Source organism: Ruditapes philippinarum, unplaced genomic scaffold (assembly GCF_026571515.1).
Source record: "Ruditapes philippinarum isolate M1 unplaced genomic scaffold, ASM2657151v2 ctg4185_1_1_1_1, whole genome shotgun sequence".
In the NCBI taxonomy this organism is placed as follows: Eukaryota; Metazoa; Mollusca; class Bivalvia; order Venerida; family Veneridae; genus Ruditapes; species Ruditapes philippinarum.
Window position 1 is genome coordinate 58,541 of NW_026861333.1, and position 23,310 is coordinate 81,850.

Genomic DNA, 23,310 nt, shown 5'->3' on the forward strand with positions numbered 1-23,310 from the left:
GTCTTAAGTTTTTGTATAGGCAAGCAAATGTTTTTAGATTTTAGGACTAGAAAATATTTATGCTCAGCACTAATACAATGTCACCTTGATTATGCATGTTCTTCTTGGTACCCGAGCCTGAACAAGTGTTTTTAAAAATAAGCTTCAAATTTGTCAAAATAAAAATTGTTAGATTTATACACGGTATGGGACCTAGAGATAGTGTCAATAATGTTATTCTTGCTAATATGTCTTTACTAAATGTAGAAAACAGAAATAAGCAATTACGTCTTAATCATGTTTTTAAAATTGTTAATAACCAGTGCCCTTCATATATGATAGAAAATTTTATACCTGTTCGAGACATTCATTCTTATTCAACTCGGTCGAATCAGTACAATTTTAGGGTCCCAAGAAGTTATGGGAAAGATAATGTAACTTTTTTTCAAAAAGCAATTAATGATTGGAATTCCTTACCAACATACATCAAAAAAATTAATAAGATAGAAAATTTCAAAAGCTCTGTGAAGGCCCATTTACTAGAACAGTTAGGTTAGTAAATCATAATTAAATCCACTAGTATGACTAGATATTGATCTCATTTTTATTGTTTTCTTTTTAGCAAAGTTAATAGAAATACTAAAGTTTGATATTTTACGTAAATGACATCTTCCAGTTTCCAAAGTTTTGTATTTTTCAATGTTTTTGTGTTTTATATTGTATATTATAGTAAGTATATATCCAAGGACCCCATTGGAAATAAGCCTTCGGGCTTTCATGGGCAATCCAAGGTTATTGCACACTACTCTATACATGTTTCCACTTACGTCCTTACATTTTATTAAACTAGTAAATTGATATCTAGTCATAGGAAAGAAAGAGTTTTAGATTTTGTTTTTAGTTATAATGTTTTATTATTTAATGAGCCGTCTGTGATATTTATGTCTGACAAACTTCCGAAATATTTTATTACAATTGTGTCATCAGTTTTATATAAAATGCTAAAGTGTTTGTTTTATGTATACATGTATGTGTGTTTTAACCTGAATAAATATCTATCTATCTATCTATGGACTCTTTCTAAGACATAAAATCTACATGCAATGGCAATCTACAATCTAATGTATTAGAATTACGGGTAGCGGTCCATAAAAAATAATGAAATATCTAAAAAGTGATAAGACTCATATTTTGTTCTGATATTAATGTATAAAAACACGAATGATCACAAATGGTACTCTCAAGAATTTCTACAGATTCGCTTTAATCGCCAAGATATACTCGCAAGATATCATACACAGAACTCGCACAATATGTACGACATACCAGTTCCATGCTAGACTTAGTGATAAGACTTCCCCTGTGCCCTTTTACTTTGTAGGCCTATTAATCAATAAATTGTATTTGATTTCCTTATCGGTTACTATTATTTCCTTTCATGTATTATTTATATAATAATTAAGTGATTATCCAGTCCGTGCTCTGCCTTGTGTCCTGTCCTTTTTTTGTTTGGGGTCCTTTTGGGCTCCCGGCCGCTGGTCCTTGCTGCTGGGTCGTGTGGGTGTTGCGTTTATTGAACGCCACCATTCCTTATTGATCTCATTTACCATATTTTAAGAAAATTACGATGAGTTGGATGTAAAATAGACATAGACAAAAAAGGTACTATATTGTAACTAAGAAACAGTAAAGTAACTTTAAATGTTATCACTTACTGTCGAACACATTTCCCGTTTAAAAATTTGCGATTTTAGTTCTCAAAATCCGAATGTGATACAATTCGTTTAACCTCCGTGATGATTGCTCAATAATTTCAATGTTGAATTTTATATCATTTTCGAATTATTTAAATTGATCATTTACAAAATCAAAGTGCTGAAGGCACTAAACTTATTTGGGTCTATAAAATGTGATTGTTTCTTTTCTATGGGGATACAGGTTAAATTTGTTTAATATACATTTAATTAATATCTTTACTGCTATAAACATTAAAATATGATACATAGAGGTCGAAATTACAGGCACCAGGATCGATATTGATGTGTTAACATGTCTGATAAAGTCAATAAAACCTGCTGGAGACAAGTCTGTGGTAACATAATACAAATGCATAATTAATATAGAATCCTTAATATAAATATAAATCCAAAACATTGCAAAAACCAAAACCATCGTTCTAATAAAGCTTATGTATTTTACTTTTTCATCATACATTTGTCTATTCTAATAAAATGAGAAAATAAATACACATGTCGTAATAGTATTTATATATAATACGCATTTTCTTTCATTTTGGAAAATATTTTATAAAAAATATTTAATTTATAAGGGAAAAAAGATACCTACGTATACACTATATGCTGTTTTTACCTTTGTAATAATAGGTTTTAAAAGAACTGAACACAATATCATTCTATTTTGACTTGTACATAGTAAATAATCATACAAAATGATAACAGATATGAATCAATACAATATTTTACAACACAAACTTGGAATACGTTACTAATATAAATATTTATTTATTTTGAATACAAGATGCAAGATGCTTATCACATGAAGAAAATATTGCGACCATCTTGATGTGAAATCATTTATTTCTAACATTAATTTAAGTCCGTGATTAAATTGATGTACATGTAATTGTATCTATTTAATGATTCACCGCACGGTTCACATGGAACAATTATTTACATTTTTTCAATACATTATATATTTTGAACAATGAATAAAAAAGTAAATGTGAAGTGTTTTTTCCCCTTGCAAACAAGTTTAAAGGCGCGTTTCCGTTCACGTTCGGAAGAGTAAATTAATATTTCAAACATTTCTTCTTCATCCCGTTGAAGATCACTCTTGAGCATTAACGAACTTGGTGACATTTCAAGGTGTTTAAAGCGTAATGTACAGATTAAAAGCAGATAGAAATATGACAGCTACATGTAGTGACATGCTGGTCTCGGACATCTCCAAGGTCGCAATAGCTGGTACAGCCAATGCGACCATCTTGTTCCAAAGGCTGTTGTTGTGTTTCTTATTAAATTGTTAATTATAGCAGTTATTTGTATGCTATTGCTCTGTTTTCACCACCTTTGTGCCCTCTATCATTTTATTCGGTAGTCTGCTGGGTGTCATGCTGGTGTACCTTGGTTGTGTCAGGGGTTGCGTTCTGTCTATGTCGCTTTGTCTCGTAGATTTTTGTTTTATGTTTTATCTATGGGTGTCCGTATGTGTGAATGATATCAGATTACCCTCTAGTACACGGGAATGCTGATGAGATTTCTACTAGTTTGTAGTTAATCTTATAGATTGGCCTTGGAAATGTTGCAAGTGAGGCATCCACTATATAGGTCTTGTAGCACGTACTGGTCCTGTAAATTGATTGTCTAACAGTCTGCACTATGGAATAAACTTCCTAGTAACATTGCCACCCTGCCCAACCTGAGTCAGTTCAAACGGGCAGTGGTGGGTTTGCAGTACTAGTCTTACTCCCAGTGTTTTTAAACTATTTTATCTCTTATCATCTTGTTTCACTATTAACATTTTAACCATGACTAGAATACATTTTCAGTCTCACCTTCCAAGCATGTCAATGTTTGGACTTTTCTTTTTTAGCTTTTCTCTTCACCTTTTACTAACAATTCGACGTGCACTAAATTCCTGCCTTTAACACTCGTAAGAGGGGTTGGCAGTATCCAGAGATAGACTATTGTTTGATTTCATTGCTTTAAGTTTCCACTTGTACTTTTTCTTATGATAAAACTGTATGATATATAATGCGATTATATAAAATAATTTTATGTAAAACTGTATTTGTATGCACGTGACCTTTCCTGACCTTCACGATTGTGCTACTTGGATTTGCTTACATAATTTTTTAGGAGATGATGAAGATACGCAATTTTATTCGTGCATTACTTATTATTTTTAGACTGGTGACCGGCTCTATTTTTACCGGTCTTATATTTCGGTTAAATGTCCGTATACCAGTCTCAATCTGACGCAAAGATTCCCGACATTTCCACACGTGCAAAGGCCGAGGGAAGGAAAAAACATCAAAAATGTTCTCAGCATCAAGGTTATCGACAAAAAGTTTGAAAAAAACCTTCGGGTCTCAACAAGCAAGAATGATCACACAATTATGCAGAAAGGTATTCTTATTTTTTATGCTTTAATTTGCTGTTACTTTGCATGTTAAAGTTAACTTTTTTGACCGTGAAAACAGAACGCCGGGTTTTGCAACATCTTGCCCTTTTCTGTTTTTGACAAATCATGGGTGCAAATTGCTTTGATTGCATGTTTATCATTTAATATTTTGAAGAAATAATAACTGCGCTAAGTTTTGTAATATAAGAAATGTAATTGGATAAATTGTGATTACATAAGGTACCCCACCCACTGGCAATACTTCTGTATTAGATAATTCTAAAACATGAACTGTAGAATATCGGACAATGTTTTTTCTCAAAAATTGTACTCGGATGTTAGAATTATTGTTATCTTTTCCGCAGTAGATAAAGTTGATAAAATATATAATACTAAAATATTGTTAATAAGTTTCAAAGTTACACATGCTGTCAATTCTTTGTATGTAATATAAGCTATTGTATGAAATTATAATGTTAATTTTTTTTACACTGGATACAGGTCGGAATTAATCTCATTACTGAAATTATTTTAAGTAGACAGTAGATACAAAGTTACTGCAGAATATCAGAAAGTTATGAGTGTTTTTATGAGTTTCTCATTAAACTTGAAATTCATTTACATTTTGCTAACCATGATGAAGAGCACCCATCATTTGTTAATTTGACATGTAACTGGTGTTTGTTTAATTTTGATCATTTACGATAAACTGAAAGACTTTGTTATTTTCTAAAAGGTCATTGTCAAGGTCACTTTAGGGATTGGTTGCAGTGTGATGAAACTGTGGTGTTTCTTTTTAAATTGTATCCAACACATGTGTTTGATCCTGTGACTACAGTAATGCATTCTAATTAAGTGTTGATCTAATCACATTCATTTGAAAAGGTATTTTTCCTGTCAACATTGTGGGCGACAATCATAAAGTAATGGTAATTTCATCCCTACATACTTAGGTTTAAGGTTAAGGACAGATACACAGTCTGTAAATTTCAGATCTTTAATCTTTAAATTTACATTTGTTGGTATCAAGTTTGATAAAATCAGAATTGAACTCTTAAATAAAATCTCTGCTTTAGATAAATTGTTCTATTGATTCAGGTTGAAATTAGGGATGGGTACCACCAATTTTTTTGTACCGCGGTATATCGCGGTATTTCACCTGTGTACCGCGGTATGTACCACGGTATTATGAAGACACTTTTTAATGTTTAACTTATGCAAACTAAGACCAACTGCCATAAGAATGTTTAAACATTTTGATAAAACACAATACATTTTAGAAAAACAGATTAATATCTTTATTTCTTTCAACTAACATCTGTCTACCTGACTGGAAAATAATAAATAAAAGAAAGAAGAAAATAACCTAAATGTCTTGATAATATTTTCAACAAAATCTAAAACAGAAAAATGGCAATTCCCATTGGATTTTTGACCGTGGTGAATTCGTCCATGACGGTATGAGCTGTTTACAAGTTGGGCTATGTCTAAATGCTTTACGTTTTGTTATTGTCGCCACTCGTCAATACGTCAACATGTTTACTAGCCTTAGACTGAGCACTAACATGGGTGTCCCCTTTTAATGCATTTAAATGAAGAATGATATATAGAAATTATAAAAATGTCGGCGGATGAAATGTATTTACACTACATAATAAATATGAAAAACAACCGGCAGACCTGGGGTAATCATTAATTGTAATCATTGATTTTGTAATTGATTACATGATTACACTGTAATCATCATGTAATTGATTACCTTGCCCAAAATTGATTATATTAATTGTAATTAATCAATTACAGCTTAAATTCAGACAGTAATCATGATTACATCTTGATTGACATTGATTACTTTCAGATTTAACAGAAAACTATTTAAATTCAAAGGTTGCCTTTATTTTACATGATACAGTTTAATTTTTGTTTTACATTTATACTGTAAAAATCCTCAATTAAGACCACTATTCAGACTGAAACAAAGTGAATAGTCTAATCATTGCTTACATACTTTAAGACCATGGTCTACTTTAGTCATTTTGTATGAATAAACAATATGTATATTAACATGTACCTACAAATACATTATAAAAGACACTATCGAAAAATGCTTTGATATTTAATCTGATAAAAAGAAAAAATATTTCTGAAGAAATTTAACTTTAATTTTACAGTATCACTTATTAAATGATGTACATAAATCAAATAAAAATTTAATTTTTCAAAAAATAAATGTGCTGAATGCAACAATGTACCTCTCTAAAATGGACCTTCTCACCTAATTTCATACAATAACAGTTTTTCACACCTTTTGAAATCACAGCCCTCAAGCAGATCATAGCAACAAATTTAAGATCTTGATAGATGTTGACTTAATTTAAATGTCTCATTAGTCACATTAAAATTGAAACAAAAATTTGGACTGAATATGGTGGTCTTAGAAGTGAATAAGCAGGTGGTTAAATCTGGATCATGAAACCATTGGCATAAAGAACCTTTTTAAAAATGGTCCTAAATGCGGGGGTGGTTTTAATTCTGGGGTGGTCTTATGTACATTCAATGTAATCAATTATCAATCAATTACTCTCTTAAAGTAATTGTAATTCAATTGATTACAGAGGCAAGTGTGAGTAATCAATCTTAATCAATTACTATAAAATCTGAAAGTAATTGTAATTTAATCAATTACTTATCAATGTAATCATCCCCAGGTCTGACAACCGGGAAACGATCCGACCTTTCCGCGACTAATTATTCGTTAGAGTATTATACTGTGCATTTACTGCTGCTCTAAAAATAGACTTGGAATTCCACTTTAATTTAGGTTGAAAGTTGAAACACAGATTACAGGGTAAATAACGTCCGAATCTTACAAAAATATTATGTAAAATTATATATATTAAAAAACCGGTATTCCTAGGGGTCGTACCGGTACGTACCGCGTCTGAACGAAACCGCGGTATACCGGTATACCGGTAATACCGCACATCCCTAGTTGAAATACTTACCATTATGATCACAATGAAATGCTGGACCTGAAAAGGTCTTAAGACACCAAGTATTATTTACTTAATAATTGTTATGAGTAAAATATTCAAAGCCAGAGATCTGCTGAGGATGCGATTTTGCGCCATTGGCGCAGGAAAATCGACAGCAAAGTGCCATGGGCGCATCTAAAATCTGTGCCAGACTTATAAGAAAACAAAACTGTCCGTTGGGTAATTTAGTCATACAGTCAAAACTGGTTCTAACAGCAACATGTAACCCATTCCAACTACTTAATATTTACAATGATTATCGATTACTGAAAAAAAAGTGTTGTTATTTTAAGAAATGCTGTAAGTTACAGTATAATCTGACAGGTGTAAAACTTGATCACCCCTAAGGTCACTCAAGTTCATGCAAGCTTTGGCTGATTTAGTGTAAAAAAAGATGTCTATTTAGTCATCAGAATATTTGACAGGGTGATTAACCAATCAGGGAAACATTGTGTGTTATTTTTTTCATGATCGGCAAGTGTCTTTGATGTATGCTGTCTACACAGAGGCATACAAGGGGCAATAAAATTTGTCAATATACAGTGGTTAGGGACATTTGGTGCAAAGTAGGAACAATTAAATGGATAATGCACATTATTAGACATTAGAAGTAAGAACCAGCAATTATGTAAATAAATTTGCATATCAAATTTTTGAGCAGCCATTTGAAAAAAATATTTTGCTGCAATCAATATTAGTTAGAAAGTTACCATGTAGACATAATTTTTTAATTATTCATACGTGAACCACTTGTCATAAAATATGATGTAGGTTTTATTACCAGGGAAATTCAATTATCTACAAACTTTTTAACAATTATTTAGGTCAATGTTTACTTATTTTCCCAAGGCCCATACTTTGGTAAAAATGGCCCATCATTTTCAGACCAAGTGGGCCCAGGGCCCAGTACTTTCAAATTCTTGGCAGATCTCTGCAAAGCTATACAATATTTTAACTCAAATAGGATTTAAAGTATGACTGGCAAATATATTTGCCATTGGGAATTGGCCACACCTATGGTGACACTAGTAAAAGGTTTGTTGCATTAGATGACTTAATTCCTTTATTATTAATGATAATGACTTATGTTAACCAGTATTAGAATACCTTTAAAGGAATTTTCAAAAGAGATAGAAATGTATTTTTAGCAAAATTTGTTGAGGATGCAAGGTTTTATATTTGGCCATTTCATAATTTAGAGAAGGCTATCACTGTTTTTGTTATTCACTGTACATGGATAGTAGCGAAACATTATTACATAATAAGGCTTAAAGTTGACAATCTCAATTAAGTGAAAAAGTATTTCGGAGTGTGTGTTAAAACTATTATAAGGTATAATTGAAATTTGGTGGCAAACAAATTTTTTTGAACAGACAGTTAGTTGGAGAAACTATTAGTATGCTTAATTGAAGAAATAATAAATAAAACTTAACTTCATATCTACAGATATTGGCCGGAGAAGTCAAATCAAGCAATGGAATTTACCTCCTCCCAACTAAAAGATACAAGTAAGTGCTTGTCTGCTTAAGTAATAATGTAAGATAACTAATTTTTGGAATTGATACGGTTTACCTCACAAAAAGTAATATTAATGTTTTTAAAGTTTAAAAATCTGAAATTCTTTTGAACTGAAAAGAATTTCTTTTAAAAGATGAATGCAATTTATGATACTAGTTATATAATCTTAACATAAACCCATGTAAATATTATTTTAGAATAGTTGTAATTGATGATCTGCAAAATTTAACAGTAAGTTACATTGCATTTTCTGTTTCTTGTTATAGAATTCTTATGAAATGAATTTTCTACCACATGTTTCAAGTAAATCACAAGATCGTATTGTTATTATTTTTTTTGTACAGGTCAGATAAGGTTAAAGGTGCTGTCATTGGTATTGATTTGGGAACAACAAATTCCTGCGTTGCTGTCATGGAAGGCAAGGTGGGAAAGGTACTTGAAAACTCAGAGGGTGCCAGAACAACACCTTCTGTAGTTGCATTTACCAAGGAGGGAGAGAGACTGGTTGGTATGCCAGCTAAAAGACAAGCTGTCACAAACCCAGAAAACACATTTCATGCAACCAAGCGTTTGATTGGTAGACGCTTCGAGGACAAAGAAGTAAAAAAGGACATGTAAGATTTCTTTTCATCTTTATGAAGTTAAATTTGAAAATGTTAAGAAAATAAAAGTTGTCTTTTCTGCATGTTTAAAATTCTTACCCTTTTATCATTAATGATTAATATTCCTTCAATCTTTCTGCATTTAACTATGCATGTTTCTGAATATTGACTTTTAAAGTGGCAATAGGACTTTGCATAGAGCATGGATACAATTTTTATTTCTCTTGCACAAGTATTAATAAGGTTATACAACTTTTATAGGGAAACAGTACCATATAAAATTATAAGAGCAAACAATGGAGATGCATGGGTAGAAGCTCACGGTAAAGCCTACTCTCCCAGCCAGATTGGAGCTTTTGTGTTAATGAAAATGAAAGAAACTGCAGGTAATTACAACACTTCCAACCTTTTTTAACTATAAAGAGAACAGATTCTCAGATTGAAATTTAGTTTTTTGCCCTGTTTGAATAGACACATGTTGGATATTGTTTCTTGTTATCATTTGTACAACCTTGTCTACCCTGGGGAACATCTTCTTTCTGCAAGAAAAAAACTTATTTTATAGTCCATACATGAGCAGAAAAGATCTTAAATGTATCTAAATACTCATACTTTCCTTGAATTAAGGAAAAGAAATTCAAGTTAATTGTATTTTCCTTAGTTCTGAATTTCATTCAGTAATTTGGTAGGATGCACAAGATCCATATCCTTTGCTCGAGAGTGTTCATGTATATCTAATGCACAAAAAGGGTCTTGTGTCTTGTCCATGACTGATTCCTTGTAGAATTTTAAAATTTACAAATATGCACTAGCTTGCAAGAATATGTATGTTACAAGACCCAGATCAGACAGGTAAAATTCTTTCCAGATTTAAATAGTTAAGCATGTTCTTGTTAACAAAGTCTAGAAATCTTGTTTAACAATTGACGAATATATGTTTATCCTTTCATGATTAATTATATATTTTTAGAAAACTACCTTGGCCAGTCAGCAAAAAATGCAGTTGTTACAGTACCTGCCTATTTTAATGATTCACAAAGACAAGCAACGAAAGATGCTGGTCAGATTGCTGGACTGAATGTGTTGAGAGTGATCAATGAACCTACAGCAGCTGCCCTTGCCTATGGAATGGACAAAATTGGAGATAAAGTGTAAGAGTCATTGATTTCCTAACTTCAAATTTGAGGTGGGGGGGTCTAATTGCTTAGGCCAAAAAAAAAAATATGTCTGGTTCAGGAAACATTGGTCCAAAAAATCAGGAGGGTAGGGATTTTTTTTTTTTTTTTTTTTTTATGGTTGGGAGAATGTCTTAATTTCCATAATTATATAGATGTGTTGCTTGCTTAACATACTTAAACAAAGATTGTAATCAATCAATGCATACACCATTTTGTAATAAACCATCAACATGTGATATATATTGTGTTGTTTATTTCTTGTATGTAGTCATTTAACCATGTAGCACCTGTATTCATACTAATTTGCTTTCTATTCTGCTTATTATGTACCCTTTCCCTTTGAATCACCCGCTGTACTATGCTAACCTGCATCTGACAGGTCTGACAATTAAAAGATCAAGGTCACCTCTGTAACAAGTTAATAATAATGCTGTATTATAAGCTTAGAGCATCTGACATGCACTATTCCGGGGACCAAAATAACACAGCTACTGTATATATAATTTTAATATTAAACATATTCAATGGTCTTCAGGGGGCGCAAGTCTATATATATAATTATGTGCCATTTATGTGCAACTGGTACCAACAGTTGCAGGGTTCTCACAGAGAAGTAGTCTTGAGACTCCCAAGCACAAAAAAAGTAGGAGTTCCAGATCACATTGAATATGTTAAGCCATCTTTGCTGCACTTATATGCAGTTGATAAATATGATACATGTATAGCAGAGTAAGGGGTTGGGGAGTCAGAGTTTGAACAGAGAAAAAGCTTATTCAGGAAAATGGTAATATGTCCCAAATGGAAAACAATGTACCATAAAAGTGATTGAAAAGATTTGAAATATAATTTAAAAAACATACATCATCAGACCTTACACCCCCCTCCCTTAAAAAAGAAAATATTCATTATTGTTACAAACACATACTGGTAATGGCTCCATCTCAACTATTAATAGTTAATTTAATTCCTAAACTATATTTTAAGTGTTATTACACACATTTTAACAAAACATATCTTCCTTTTGGCTACGATTTTTTTAATTATAAAAAGCGGCATCGCGAAAATATGTGACAATTGAAAATTTGTCTGTTTCCTGCAGAAACATTCACAATTCTACTTGTTGTTGATTTTGATCATAAGAGATTAAATATTTTTTGATTATTTTAAGATTGTTACTCATCGGCTATTTCAACAGGCATCGTAAAACAAAATTCTCACATTTGTAATTTTCGTACCCAAAAATTTTCGTACCGAAAATCAAAAAAAAAGTTTAGGGTCGGCGGTAAAAAAATAGGGTCGGTCGGGTTCCCTGAACCAGACATATTTTTTATTTTGGCCTTAAATGTATTATGGATCAGATTAAGAAGTATAAATAAGTTGATGCTAATTAATAATTTAAAGTTTGAGGACAAATGTTGGATAATAAATAGACATAAAGGTTTTTCCTTATCCGCCCAATAACTAAAGAATCCTTTGACCCACAATCTTCATATTTAGCATGGAGGTTAGTCATTACCATTACCTGTTATCTTTTTGTTGTATATGATCTGTATTTACAGAATAGCAGTGTATGATTTAGGAGGTGGAACATTTGATATTTCCGTGTTAGAGATACAGAAAGGTGTGTTTGAAGTGAAGTCAACAAATGGAGATACTTTCTTGGGTGGTGAAGATTTCGATAACAAATTAGTTAGCTTTTTAGCTGCAGAATTCAAAAAAGATGTAAGTTAATTTGGTCAAAGATAACTAGACTGTAACTATCGTATTGAGTTCCTTTTCAGTTAATGTGAAGGGAAACGGATAGTATTGACACTGATTTGGTAATGGTTGAAATCTTTTAAAGGAACATAATAGTAATGCATGAAAATAGACCCAAGGGTCTTAACTATATATTTAATAAAAGGTTCATTCAGTTTTCTTATGCAAAATAATCAAACCTGATTGCCAACTTTTACTATAAATAATTATAATGGAATAGACAATATTATGACTGATAGTGCGAGAAAATAAGGTATTTAAGTTCAAAATGCTGAAAGGTTTGCTATAAGACTCCAATGTTAACAGGTTTTCATAATAATGTTGCCAAATAGTGGTATAATGTCTTGATGGAATTATTCATCCATAGGGTTAGAAACTCAAGGGATAACTTTGAATTATATAGTATTAAAACCAAACCTGTAAGATGGATGACAAATTCTGATAATTTTGTTTGTTTGATATCAACAGCAAGGAATAGATGTAACAAAGGACAATATGGCAATGCAGAGATTGAGGGAAGCTGCTGAGAAGGCCAAGATAGAACTTTCTTCATCTTTACAGGTAAGGAATATTTGAAATATATATCTGTGATTTTAAGATTGCCAAAATGGGGTTTTAAATTCCTAAAACCTGAATTATACAAATATGATATAAAATGTTGATATAATTATGTAAAACATGGTTGTAATGCAGTGTTTTGTGTTTTTCAGTTGTTGATTAAGAAGAATCTTGTACAAATAGCATTTCATAGGTACTTTATCTTTTTGTAGACTGATATTAACTTGCCATACCTAACATTGGATGCTAGTGGACCTAAACACATGAACCTTAAGTTGACGAGAGCAAAGTTTGAATCCCTTGTACAGGATCTGGTCAAGCGTACCATTGGACCATGTGAAAAGGCAATGCAAGATGCAGAAGTGAAAAAGTCAGAAATAGGGGAGGTCCTTCTTGTAGGAGGAATGACAAGAATGCCAAAGGTGAGTTATTTGCCCTTGATTTTAGATGGATAGTAGGGGTTGACCAAAGTCAGTCAAATTCCTGTTTGTCTCAATGACATCTAGGGCCATAACTTTGGGATAAGAATGTAGAAAATGTTTCAGACATAACCATATCCGTGTGTTGTTTCTGGACAAGCAACCTACAACATGTGTAACATAATGAAAAAGCTTATTGTAAAAAAAATAAGATAAATATCTAGTCAGTAAATTTCAGATGATATGTGTAAAGCTGCAGAAATGACAACAGGATGATTTGCTGTATAATTTGTATTTTAGCTCTAGGAGCGTAACTGAATTATTTGGAAACTAAATTTATATTGAAACAATTTGATTAAAGATACAAGGTTTAATGTGTCGCCTTGAAAAGGTGACATATAGGGGTTATTTTTGTCGGCGGTGTCGGCGGCGTCTGTGTCGGCGTCCGCTAAAGCTTGTCCGGAGCATAACTCAGTCACTATAAGTCTGATTGACTTCAAACTTGGTATGCATGCTTCTTTCAATAACCCGAAGTGCAGTGCACAAGGACCGGTACTCTGCAGTTCTTATTTTTTGAGTTATTGCCCTTTGTTAATTTTCATACTTTAATTTTGTCCGGGCCATTTCTCTTCAACTAAAAAAGCTATGGACTTGAAACTTCATAGGATGATAGATCTCATTAAGAAGAAATGCAGTGCACAAGAACCAGTACTCTGCACTTCCTAATTTTTAAGTTATTGCCCTTTGTTAATTTTCATACTTTATTTTTGTCTGGGCCATTTCTCCTAATGTATAAAAGCCATGGACTTGAAACTTCATTGGATGATAGGTCTCATTTAGAAGAAGTGCAGTGCACAAGAACTGGTACTCTGCATTTCTTATTTTTGAGTTATTGCCCTTTGTTTATTTTCATACTTAATTTTTGTCAGGGCCATTTCTCTGAAAGTATAAAAATTATGGACTTGAAACTTCATAGGATGATAGATCTGATTAAAAAGAAGTGCAGTGCATAAGAACTGATACTCAGCATTTCTTATTTTTGAGTTATTGCCCTTTGTTGCTTTTCTTACTTTATTTTTGTCCTGGTCATTTTTCCTCAAGTATGAAAGCTATGGACTTGAAACATCATAGAATGATAGATCTTATTGACAAGAAGTGCAGTGTACAGAAACTGCTGCTCTGCACTTATTATTTTTTTAGTTATTGCCCTTTGTTATTTTTCATATTTCATTTTTGTCCTGGCCATTTCCCCTAAACTACATTGTTCACAAGGCGACACATCCGACTCGCGGAGTTCTAGTTGTTTTAGTACCAAAAGAAGTTGAAGATAATATTTACCAAAGTCAGTCAAATTCCTGTTTGTCAATGTGATATTCAGGGCCATAACTTTGGGATAACAATGTAGAACATCTACTAGAGATAATTGTTGACATTGGTTATTTCTGGACAAGTAAACTACTACAATTCTTGTGATTATTCTTCATATAAAATAGTTCTTCATATTTTCAGTACAATAGTATCATACATTATTGTGATTATGTTGAAATGAGTGATGCTCAGAAATATATATGTAAAAATGAAATAAATAAAATAATAACATGTACTCTCATTAGTGAACATTTATTAACTGTATAATTAGATATAAAAATCATACTACTAAAAATATATCATTTGTGCAAAACACATATAAGCTAAACACATGGAATAAGAGTTGACTGAGTTTTATTCAATATAAATAGTTTTATTATTAAATAGATGAATTTGATTGTCTCTGATGTTAAAGGTTATTTATTACAGGTACAACAGTTGGTGCAAGAGGTGTTTGGTAAGGCTCCAGGTAAATCTGTCAACCCTGATGAAGCTGTAGCCATGGGAGCAGCAATTCAGGTGAATAATTTAAATTAAGTTACAGTATTTTTTAGCCCGGCATTGAAACCTGGCTTATAACACTATTTTAGGTCATTTATCTTTAGACAGAAAAGTATCTGAACTGTCCCATAATGATGTTCATCCTTAACATTTTGGCATATTTTGTCAACTAGTATTTGTATAATTGTTGATCTATATCTCTGAATCTTTTATAATATCCGTCTATTTCTTTGAATAGTTTTATATCTATCTATATATGTGTACAGTCCTATAAATAATTTATATATTTTGACTTGCAGGGTGGAGTGTTGGCTGGAGATGTCACAGATGTATTATTGTTAGATGTTACACCATTGTCCCTGGGTATTGTCACGCTTGGAGGTGTTATGACCAAACTTATCCAGAGAAATACTACTATTCCAACTAAAAAAAGCCAGGTTAGATCACAAAAATTTTCCTTTCTATATAGTATCTTCAACTTGGTGATGATAAATTTATACTACTTAAAGAACAGGCATACATGTGTAATGTATGAAAATTTTTATATGGCAGTTTGTTGTCTTGTATCTTTTTTTTTATTTTTACAATGAAAGTTTTTCTAAACAAACATGGCATATGTAAGTTATTCAGTAAAACGTGTTTGCCAGCCTTAGAGTCTTTAGTGCTCCTCAACAATATTTCTATTCAGCTAAAATAATTTTCATTTTTCAGATGTTCTCCACAGCTGCAGATGGACAGACTTCAGTAGATATCCAAGTTTACCAAGGAGAAAGAGAAATGGCTGCCGACAACAAGCTTTTAGGACAGTTCCACCTGGTACACTTACTAACACATTGTCTCTTTAATGATAATTTCTCCCTAATTATCGTCTGTTAATGATAGTTTGTATTTGAACTCAAATTTTCCACACTTTAAAGAGAAATGTTTTTCTTGTAAACAGTATTATCAGGTGAGCTGTTACAGCTTTTATATACATCTTGTTATAGGTTAACTAGATATCGCAGAAGGCCTCTGGAGTGCCTTAGAGAAGCTTGTGTTTAATTAGAATCCTGTTTTCATGAATGACTTGCCACTTATTTTTCACCCTGCATAATAGAGGCATGTAAAAGGCCACTCTCTAATCAGAATTTTCTTTAAATCATGTAGTTTTCCAAAAAATGGTGAACTTGAACCAGTCTTTTTATTTCCCAAATTGGCAATTCTAGCGATAATCGTCCCAAAATCAAGAGAGTAAGGCCTCTTCCTATTTAAGTTAGAAGAACCACTGCTTGCAATGAAGTAAAATTCTCATATTAACAGAACTCTTCATTCTTGTATGAATAGTTGATACAAAAAGTTCTTTTGTTATAACTTATAAATGTAAATTTCAGGTTGGTATTCCTCCAGCACCTCGTGGTGTACCACAGATTGAGGTTACCTTTGATATTGATGCTAACGGTATTGTGAATGTGTCTGCCAGAGATAAGGGAACAGGAAAGGAACAACAGAGTAAGTATAAATTGGCAGTGATGGCCTAGTGGTTTAAGCAGTCATCGAATTTAGCACTGGCCCGGTGGCCCATGGCCAGTAAAAATCTTAAGAAAATTTAGTTAAATATATAGTAGAATAAATTCAAAACTGAAATTTGGGCTAGTAAATTCAAAATCTTATATTCATTGACTGTTTAAGGTGTATGACTCTCAACTGAGGGATGGTTGGTTCAAGCCCTACTTGGGCCACGGCTGTGATTGCTAATATGATACCAGTACTGGTTAGTGTCAGGAAGCTAAACTTCAGACTGGGTCAGACAATGCTTATAGCTGTTTACTTCACAATCATGCTTGAATAAATAATGTTAAAAAGAAAGAGTAAATACACAAGTAGAATTCTGGTAGTACTACTTGTATCTGTTACTGTAGGAAAACTTTGTTTCTGATTAAATTTCTTTTAGATTATTAAGTTACTGAAAAGTGTCTATCAGAGACATAATGCAAAATGTTACCTTTGTCTTCTAATCTCTAGTATGTCTTTATTTCTGCAAACATTCATGTTTATTAAAAATTGATCCAGCATTACACCATTGCATTCAAGGAAAATCCTGTGGATTTGATAAAGTCAGCGATCAGTAGGGTAAAACAATGAAGTAGGCATTTAGAGGTACACCAATGTGACAAAATGTACGAGATATTTATAGTCACTGACTGGGAACCCCAAGTAAAGTTTAAATTTAAAAAAACAAAACAAAAAAAGCCCCTACATTTCTGTAGAATTAGAATAAGCAGCTTTAATACATGACGGGATTCATGTTACTTCCCTTTTACCTGCTGGAACCAGACACAATGTTGCGATACATTTTGGTCTGAAAAGTGGCTACATTGAACTGAAACATCATAAAATTTGAAGCTGTTTAAATTTTTGACAGAGGTTTGATTTAATATGTTTGTTAACAACACTTTGATTTGTGCGTTACAGTTGTGATCCAGTCATCTGGAGGATTGTCCAAGGATGATATTGAGAACATGGTCAGAAATGCTGAGGCTCACGCCGCAGAGGATGCTAAGAAAAGGGTATACAGTTACCTTATTAAATATCATATACAGTCAACTATCGTTATCTCGACATCGCTTTTCTCGATATTTCGTTATCTCGATGAAATTTTGAAAGTCCCGATTTTCTTCCTTCTTTATCTATATTGGAAATATTTGTTTATCTCGATATTTCTATTTCGATATTTTCAGTATCTCGATGTAAAATTTCAGCCCCAACAGTTATTTTCACACTATTATCCTTTGTTTATCTCGACTTCGTCTGTTCCCTTCAGACGTGTGAAAAACACAATCTAGACGATAATTGCTCAATTAATAATGTGTGTCATAATGACGATTATGTTTGTAACAAGTTTAGCTGTTTTTATAAAAGTTAATCTATTTAGCGTGTTGATTGACTTTATAATGTCCACAATGAGTAAATTTTACATTCTTTTTAAATATTCGAACACTGTATCAATTCATTATGACTTTAAATGTAAATGAAAAAGTGAAAGTATAGAAACGCTATCGTTGCAATATTGTTTCACAACATCACCACCAAATCAATCAGCGGTGGATCAATCTCGAGAAAGACCCGATAAATAACCCGGGAGGATATCCGGATCAACCATATCCGATATCCGATTCACTATATTGGTGTATTACTGAGTAAACCTCACTATGTGTTTTTATCACAGACACCCGTATTTCCACTGGTAAACATCCGCTTATGTTACTTTGTTTAAATATTGACTAGGCCTATGAAAACAAGACATGGGGATATTATAGTTTATTTGACATAAGGTATGCACATGTCTTTTGTAAAAATCAGTTTCGCCTTGTTCTAACCCTATTAATATGTTTATCTCGACATTTCGTTATCTCGATATTTTTTGGACGGTCCCAATGACTTCGAGATAACGAGAGTCGACTGTACAGTAATACCTTGGTTAGTGAGGATAATAGTTTTTGCTGTAATTTCAGAAAATCAATTTAAACTGTTGTTCAACTCCAAACAATGAAGCCACAAAGACTTCTATTGTTCTGGCCTTATATTTTGCTAGTGTGACCCAATATGACTGTCAAGAAAAAATCTCTTAACTGGGATAGGAGTTATAATAATGACTTTAAAGCAGCACGCCTGCAGATTAATGCTTATTTTTATGAAAATTTTGAAAATTTAATTAAAAGTATAACATTGTAAAGTAACCAAGAGGAAGCAATTTGCACATTATCAATAGCATTTACATCCCACGTTAATTACAAAAAGAGGTCAAAATATCAAAAAATTGCCCTTACTGCATTAGTAATGCAGTAGAAATATAGTAACTCACAATGAAATATTAACCATTTATTGCTTATAACATGTATATTATTACTTGAATCTTGCATCTTTCTACTTTTCCTAAACTCTTAGTACATTTTTCACAAGTTTGAATTTATTGAAATATTTTCGCTCATCTGGAGGCATGCTGCTCTAAGAGTGCAATTCACATTCAGGAAAAGTAGTATAGATGAAATTGTATGCTTTGATGTATGTATTTTTCGTCATCAGTATATGTTCCTTTATTGATGGAACAGTGTTGATTAAAAATCTGAGCATACTAGTGTATAATTTACATCCATAATTTTAAAGAATGCTTTGCAGGTACTGATAAGGATCATATTGAAATTGGTTGAAAAAATTACTAATGCCCATAAAATTCTTCTGAAATTGTTATATGCAATAAAATTATTTCACATCTGGAAAATTTTCATTGTGGGCAAACCGATATAAATTTGATGATTAAGATTTATGTATCAATATTATATGGTATGGTATTTTAAATGGACCATGCTCCTTACCTTCAGGCAACTGAAACTTGGTTGTTTGACCATTAAAGCATGGTACATAAGAGTGCACTAAAGCTGTAAGTAAGGGGTGATTCTACATAGATAATAAATTTCTTTAAAATCTGCTGAATGAATTAATAAAACACCAAGATTTATATTAAGTTCTCAACTGATAAAATCAAAGGGGGTGGGGGATATTCAAATGGCACCCAACTGTCCTTCCCCTCCTGTCCTTTTCTTAAAATAGGTGGTTTTTTTCTGAAACTTGACAGGTATATATTTATACATGAATAGGAAAATGAGGATCAATGTGTGTAAGAAAATTTTGAGTTAAGGCTTTTGCTAAAGGCATTCATTGACTGTTTTAAGCCATATTTTAGTGGTTGGTTAAATTTTAAGCCTGTTGGACAAAGGTGAACAAGGTCAGAATACAAATAAAGCGTTAGAAGAGTTAGTATAGATCAAATTGTATGCTTTGATGTATGTATTTTTCGTCATCAGTATATGTTCCTTTATTGATGGAACAGTGTTGATTAAAAATCTGAGCATACTTGTTGTATAATTTTTACTCTATAATATTTGGTTTAAAAAAATCTTAATTACGATGAAAATTCCTTATTATACTCAAATTGCTGTTTCTAATTTTACCATATATTTCTAACTCAGCAAGCCCAGACATCAGATTAAGGGTGAGGGTGGAAATAATTAGTGTATGGTATAAATGAACCATGGTCCTTACCTTCAGGCAACAAAAAATTTGGTTGTTTGACTATTAAAGCATGGTACATAAGGATGCATGAAAGCTGTATGTAAGATGTGATTCTTACTCGAGCTTTATGCATTACATCGGATAAATTCCTTTAAATCGATTGAATGAATTTAATCAATGACACCTGGGTGTGTATTCATAAAGCTCATAATCAGAAAGATCCTGTAGTTCTTTTGACTTAAATGAATGCGGTATTAAGGTTTTTTATTTTTGGTGAAGTCAAGGATAATATTGAACATGCGTTTGAGCCACCATTTTGGTATTTTCATATCAAAGTAGAAAATACACCTATCATTTGATAAAAATGTACTAACAATGGGTAATAATAATAGATTTGAAAAATGCAAGAGCATCTTGGTGCTGTTGAAACAGAAAATATACTTGTTTAGACTGGTTTACATTAGTTTACAAATTACCTGTTTGTATGTTGTAGGAGACTATTGAAACTGTGAACCAGGCAGAGAGCAATATTCACCAAGTTGAGAGTAAAATGGACGAGTTCAAGGACCAACTACCAGCTGATGAGGTTTGTTTACTTCATTTATACTTTGAAAGTAACTGGCTTTTGATTCAAATCAAGAAAAACACATTCAGTGATTTGACTTTTCTTTTGAATTCCAATGTTCGCAATGAATCTCTTAAATAAATTTGTCAAACTTAACATTTGGAGTTTGCCTGCTCATGCCAATAGGTAGAGCCTCAGATTTAATACCAAGGGTGGATGATTGGATACTTGAGCCAGGTGATATATCTGTATGAAGATTTCGAACATTCAGTATAATTTTCATTTGTCTCTCACTTTCGGTTTGTATGTTAATCATGTTTGATTAGATGATCACGGGAGAAATTGGTAATGACTATTCTGTCATCGACCAAAGCAGGTCATGTTGACCGATTGTTGTGATACAGTGAAAAATGAGCTTAACTTGGGGTTAAAACAAAGAAAATAATCATCTGGACAAGACTGTTATATGTACTTACTAAAAAGGAAACCAAGTAGACTATGATCAGATAGCACAGATGTGTTGGCTGATCTTGGTCTGCTCTGTAGCATGGATAGAGTCAGTTGCTGTCAGCAAGCTAATGGTTAAATTCTTTGAAATTGACTGTCCATGATAAAAATTTGACTTTAAATGGATTAGTGAGTGATACCTGTCATGTATTATTTCTTTGCTTAGATTGAGAAGTTGACAACACTAATTGCTGAGGTCCGCCAGATGTTGGCAAACAAGGACAACGAGACTCCAGAGACAATTAAACAGAAATGTGATGAATTACAGAAAGCTTCCCTGTCTTTGTTTGAAAAGGCATACAAGAAGGTAAATACACTCCTGTTTGTCAATCTATAATAATCTATACACTTCTCATTTTTCATAGCACCATAATTTTTTCAATGGATTTTTGTATGTTTATACCTTTCATTGACTTTACATTGTGAATTATGGCCCTAGGGTCCAAAAATGGCCATGTTTGAATGGTGACCTAATTACTTATGTCAGCTTTGAAAAACTATGACCTTTTTCTATCAATGAATCTTGAGGGAAGTAACATAGGGCCCTCTCGTTCACTGTGTCAATCACATTGGGGATATTTATATGTGTAACTGATAAAAATGTTGTTCAAGTTCAATTAAACAGGTTATTTGAAATATAAGAATTGAAAAATAACCCATGGAAATCCAAGAATATTTTACATTTATGAGGTTTAGAAGGTATAAAATTGTTCATAGTTAAATATCAAAAAAGTTTTCAAAACATTGCAGTATCTTGATAACTCACCTTTTTGTGTGAAAACGGAAGTGAAGTAATAAAGAATAAAAAAACAACATTTGAATGAATATGTAAAGTACAAAATCTCCTTTTTGTGTGAGTTCTGAAGAGTAAGCATTATAAATTGTTGATGAGGATTAGTCAAAGAATTGTTTGTATTTCCAGATGGCAGCTGATCGTGAAGGATCGAGTGGTTCAAGTGAGTCGAGTGATTCAAGTGACCAGAGTCAAGACCAAGATAAAAAGGAGGAGAAAAACTGATGTAATACCAACTAAATGTTATCAATTGTCAATAATATGAAAGAATGTGAATATAAAACCTTTAAAAAACCAATCTCGGTATTTATAGTAGAACCGCCGAGATGAGAAAGCAAGAGACGACACTTTTTTGTTAACAATTATGTTGATTAATTCATTTATTGGATGTTATTTGCTTTGAATTTGTTCACTTGTTCTAAAATTTGTGGGAAGATGTTAGGTTTGACCTGTGAATCATCAAAAGAAGCATTTGATTCGAGTGTGAATGTATTTTGTGTAGATAAATGAATCATGTTAAAAGTGTTAATTTAACCATATTAAAAAGAGTATAAAATATCTGCATATTGAGTGAAATAGGGTAATAGTAAAATGTTGTCAACCATTTACAGGGGGAGGGGTGGGGGTGTAGTGCTTTGCATGAATGGGGGTTATGAGCAAAGTTCATTTGAACAATTTGTATTGGTCATTTTATCATGTTGCATCTGTAAATATGTCATACCATGTTGTAGATAGTTGAGCAATCAATCGTAATATAATTATACTAAAATTGGGCATTATTTATATCCAGTAAGATAGAGGGAAAATTACTTCTTGTGTAAAAATTATAGATCTAGAAAATAATATAACTTGGTCTTGCCATTCTTTGTTCAGAGAATTCTGACAAGTATAAGACAACTTTCTGATTTGCTGGATAGGGATAATGTCATTTATTATAGGCTTTCATTTATACAATTTAACGGCAACATTTCTTTTTCGTACATCATGAACTTTTATGGTCTATGTCAGTTATACACAAACTGAATATTCATAAGATAAATGTTAAGTGATATTTTCGTTTTCTGTTCCTTAGTACTTATTAGATCAGATGTAAACAGTGTGAAGTCAAGTGAATAAAAAATCTTTACTCTAGTGTATTTGTTTGGAGTTTTGTCATTCCCGGCAAGAAATTATACTTGGTATGAGTATTTTCAGAAAAAATGAGTTATTTTATAATTCAGTAACAACAGTTAAATTGTTGGAAATTGCATGGATATTTTTTTGGGATATATTTCTACATTGTCCTCTATTTTTCCTAACTTGATTCTTTCATGTGAGAGAACTAATAGCTGGCTCAC

General features: G+C 32.2%; 1 protein-coding gene across 1 annotated transcript; it reads left to right on the top strand.

The window, feature by feature from the left end:
* Positions 1–3,962: 3,962 nt before the first annotated feature.
* Positions 3,963–23,105, top strand: LOC132715294 (stress-70 protein, mitochondrial-like). The gene is made up of 16 exons (XM_060698291.1): positions 3,963–4,127; positions 8,604–8,665; positions 9,020–9,289; positions 9,539–9,663; positions 10,248–10,428; positions 12,015–12,177; positions 12,682–12,774; positions 12,984–13,193; positions 14,988–15,077; positions 15,359–15,496; positions 15,771–15,875; positions 16,430–16,547; positions 17,511–17,605; positions 20,602–20,694; positions 21,347–21,487; positions 22,103–23,105. Exons 1-16 carry the CDS (start codon positions 4,038–4,040, stop codon positions 22,196–22,198), a joined length of 2,070 nt encoding a protein of 689 aa, XP_060554274.1. The 5' UTR covers positions 3,963–4,037; the 3' UTR covers positions 22,199–23,105.
* The last annotated feature ends 205 nt before the right edge of the window (positions 23,106–23,310 follow it).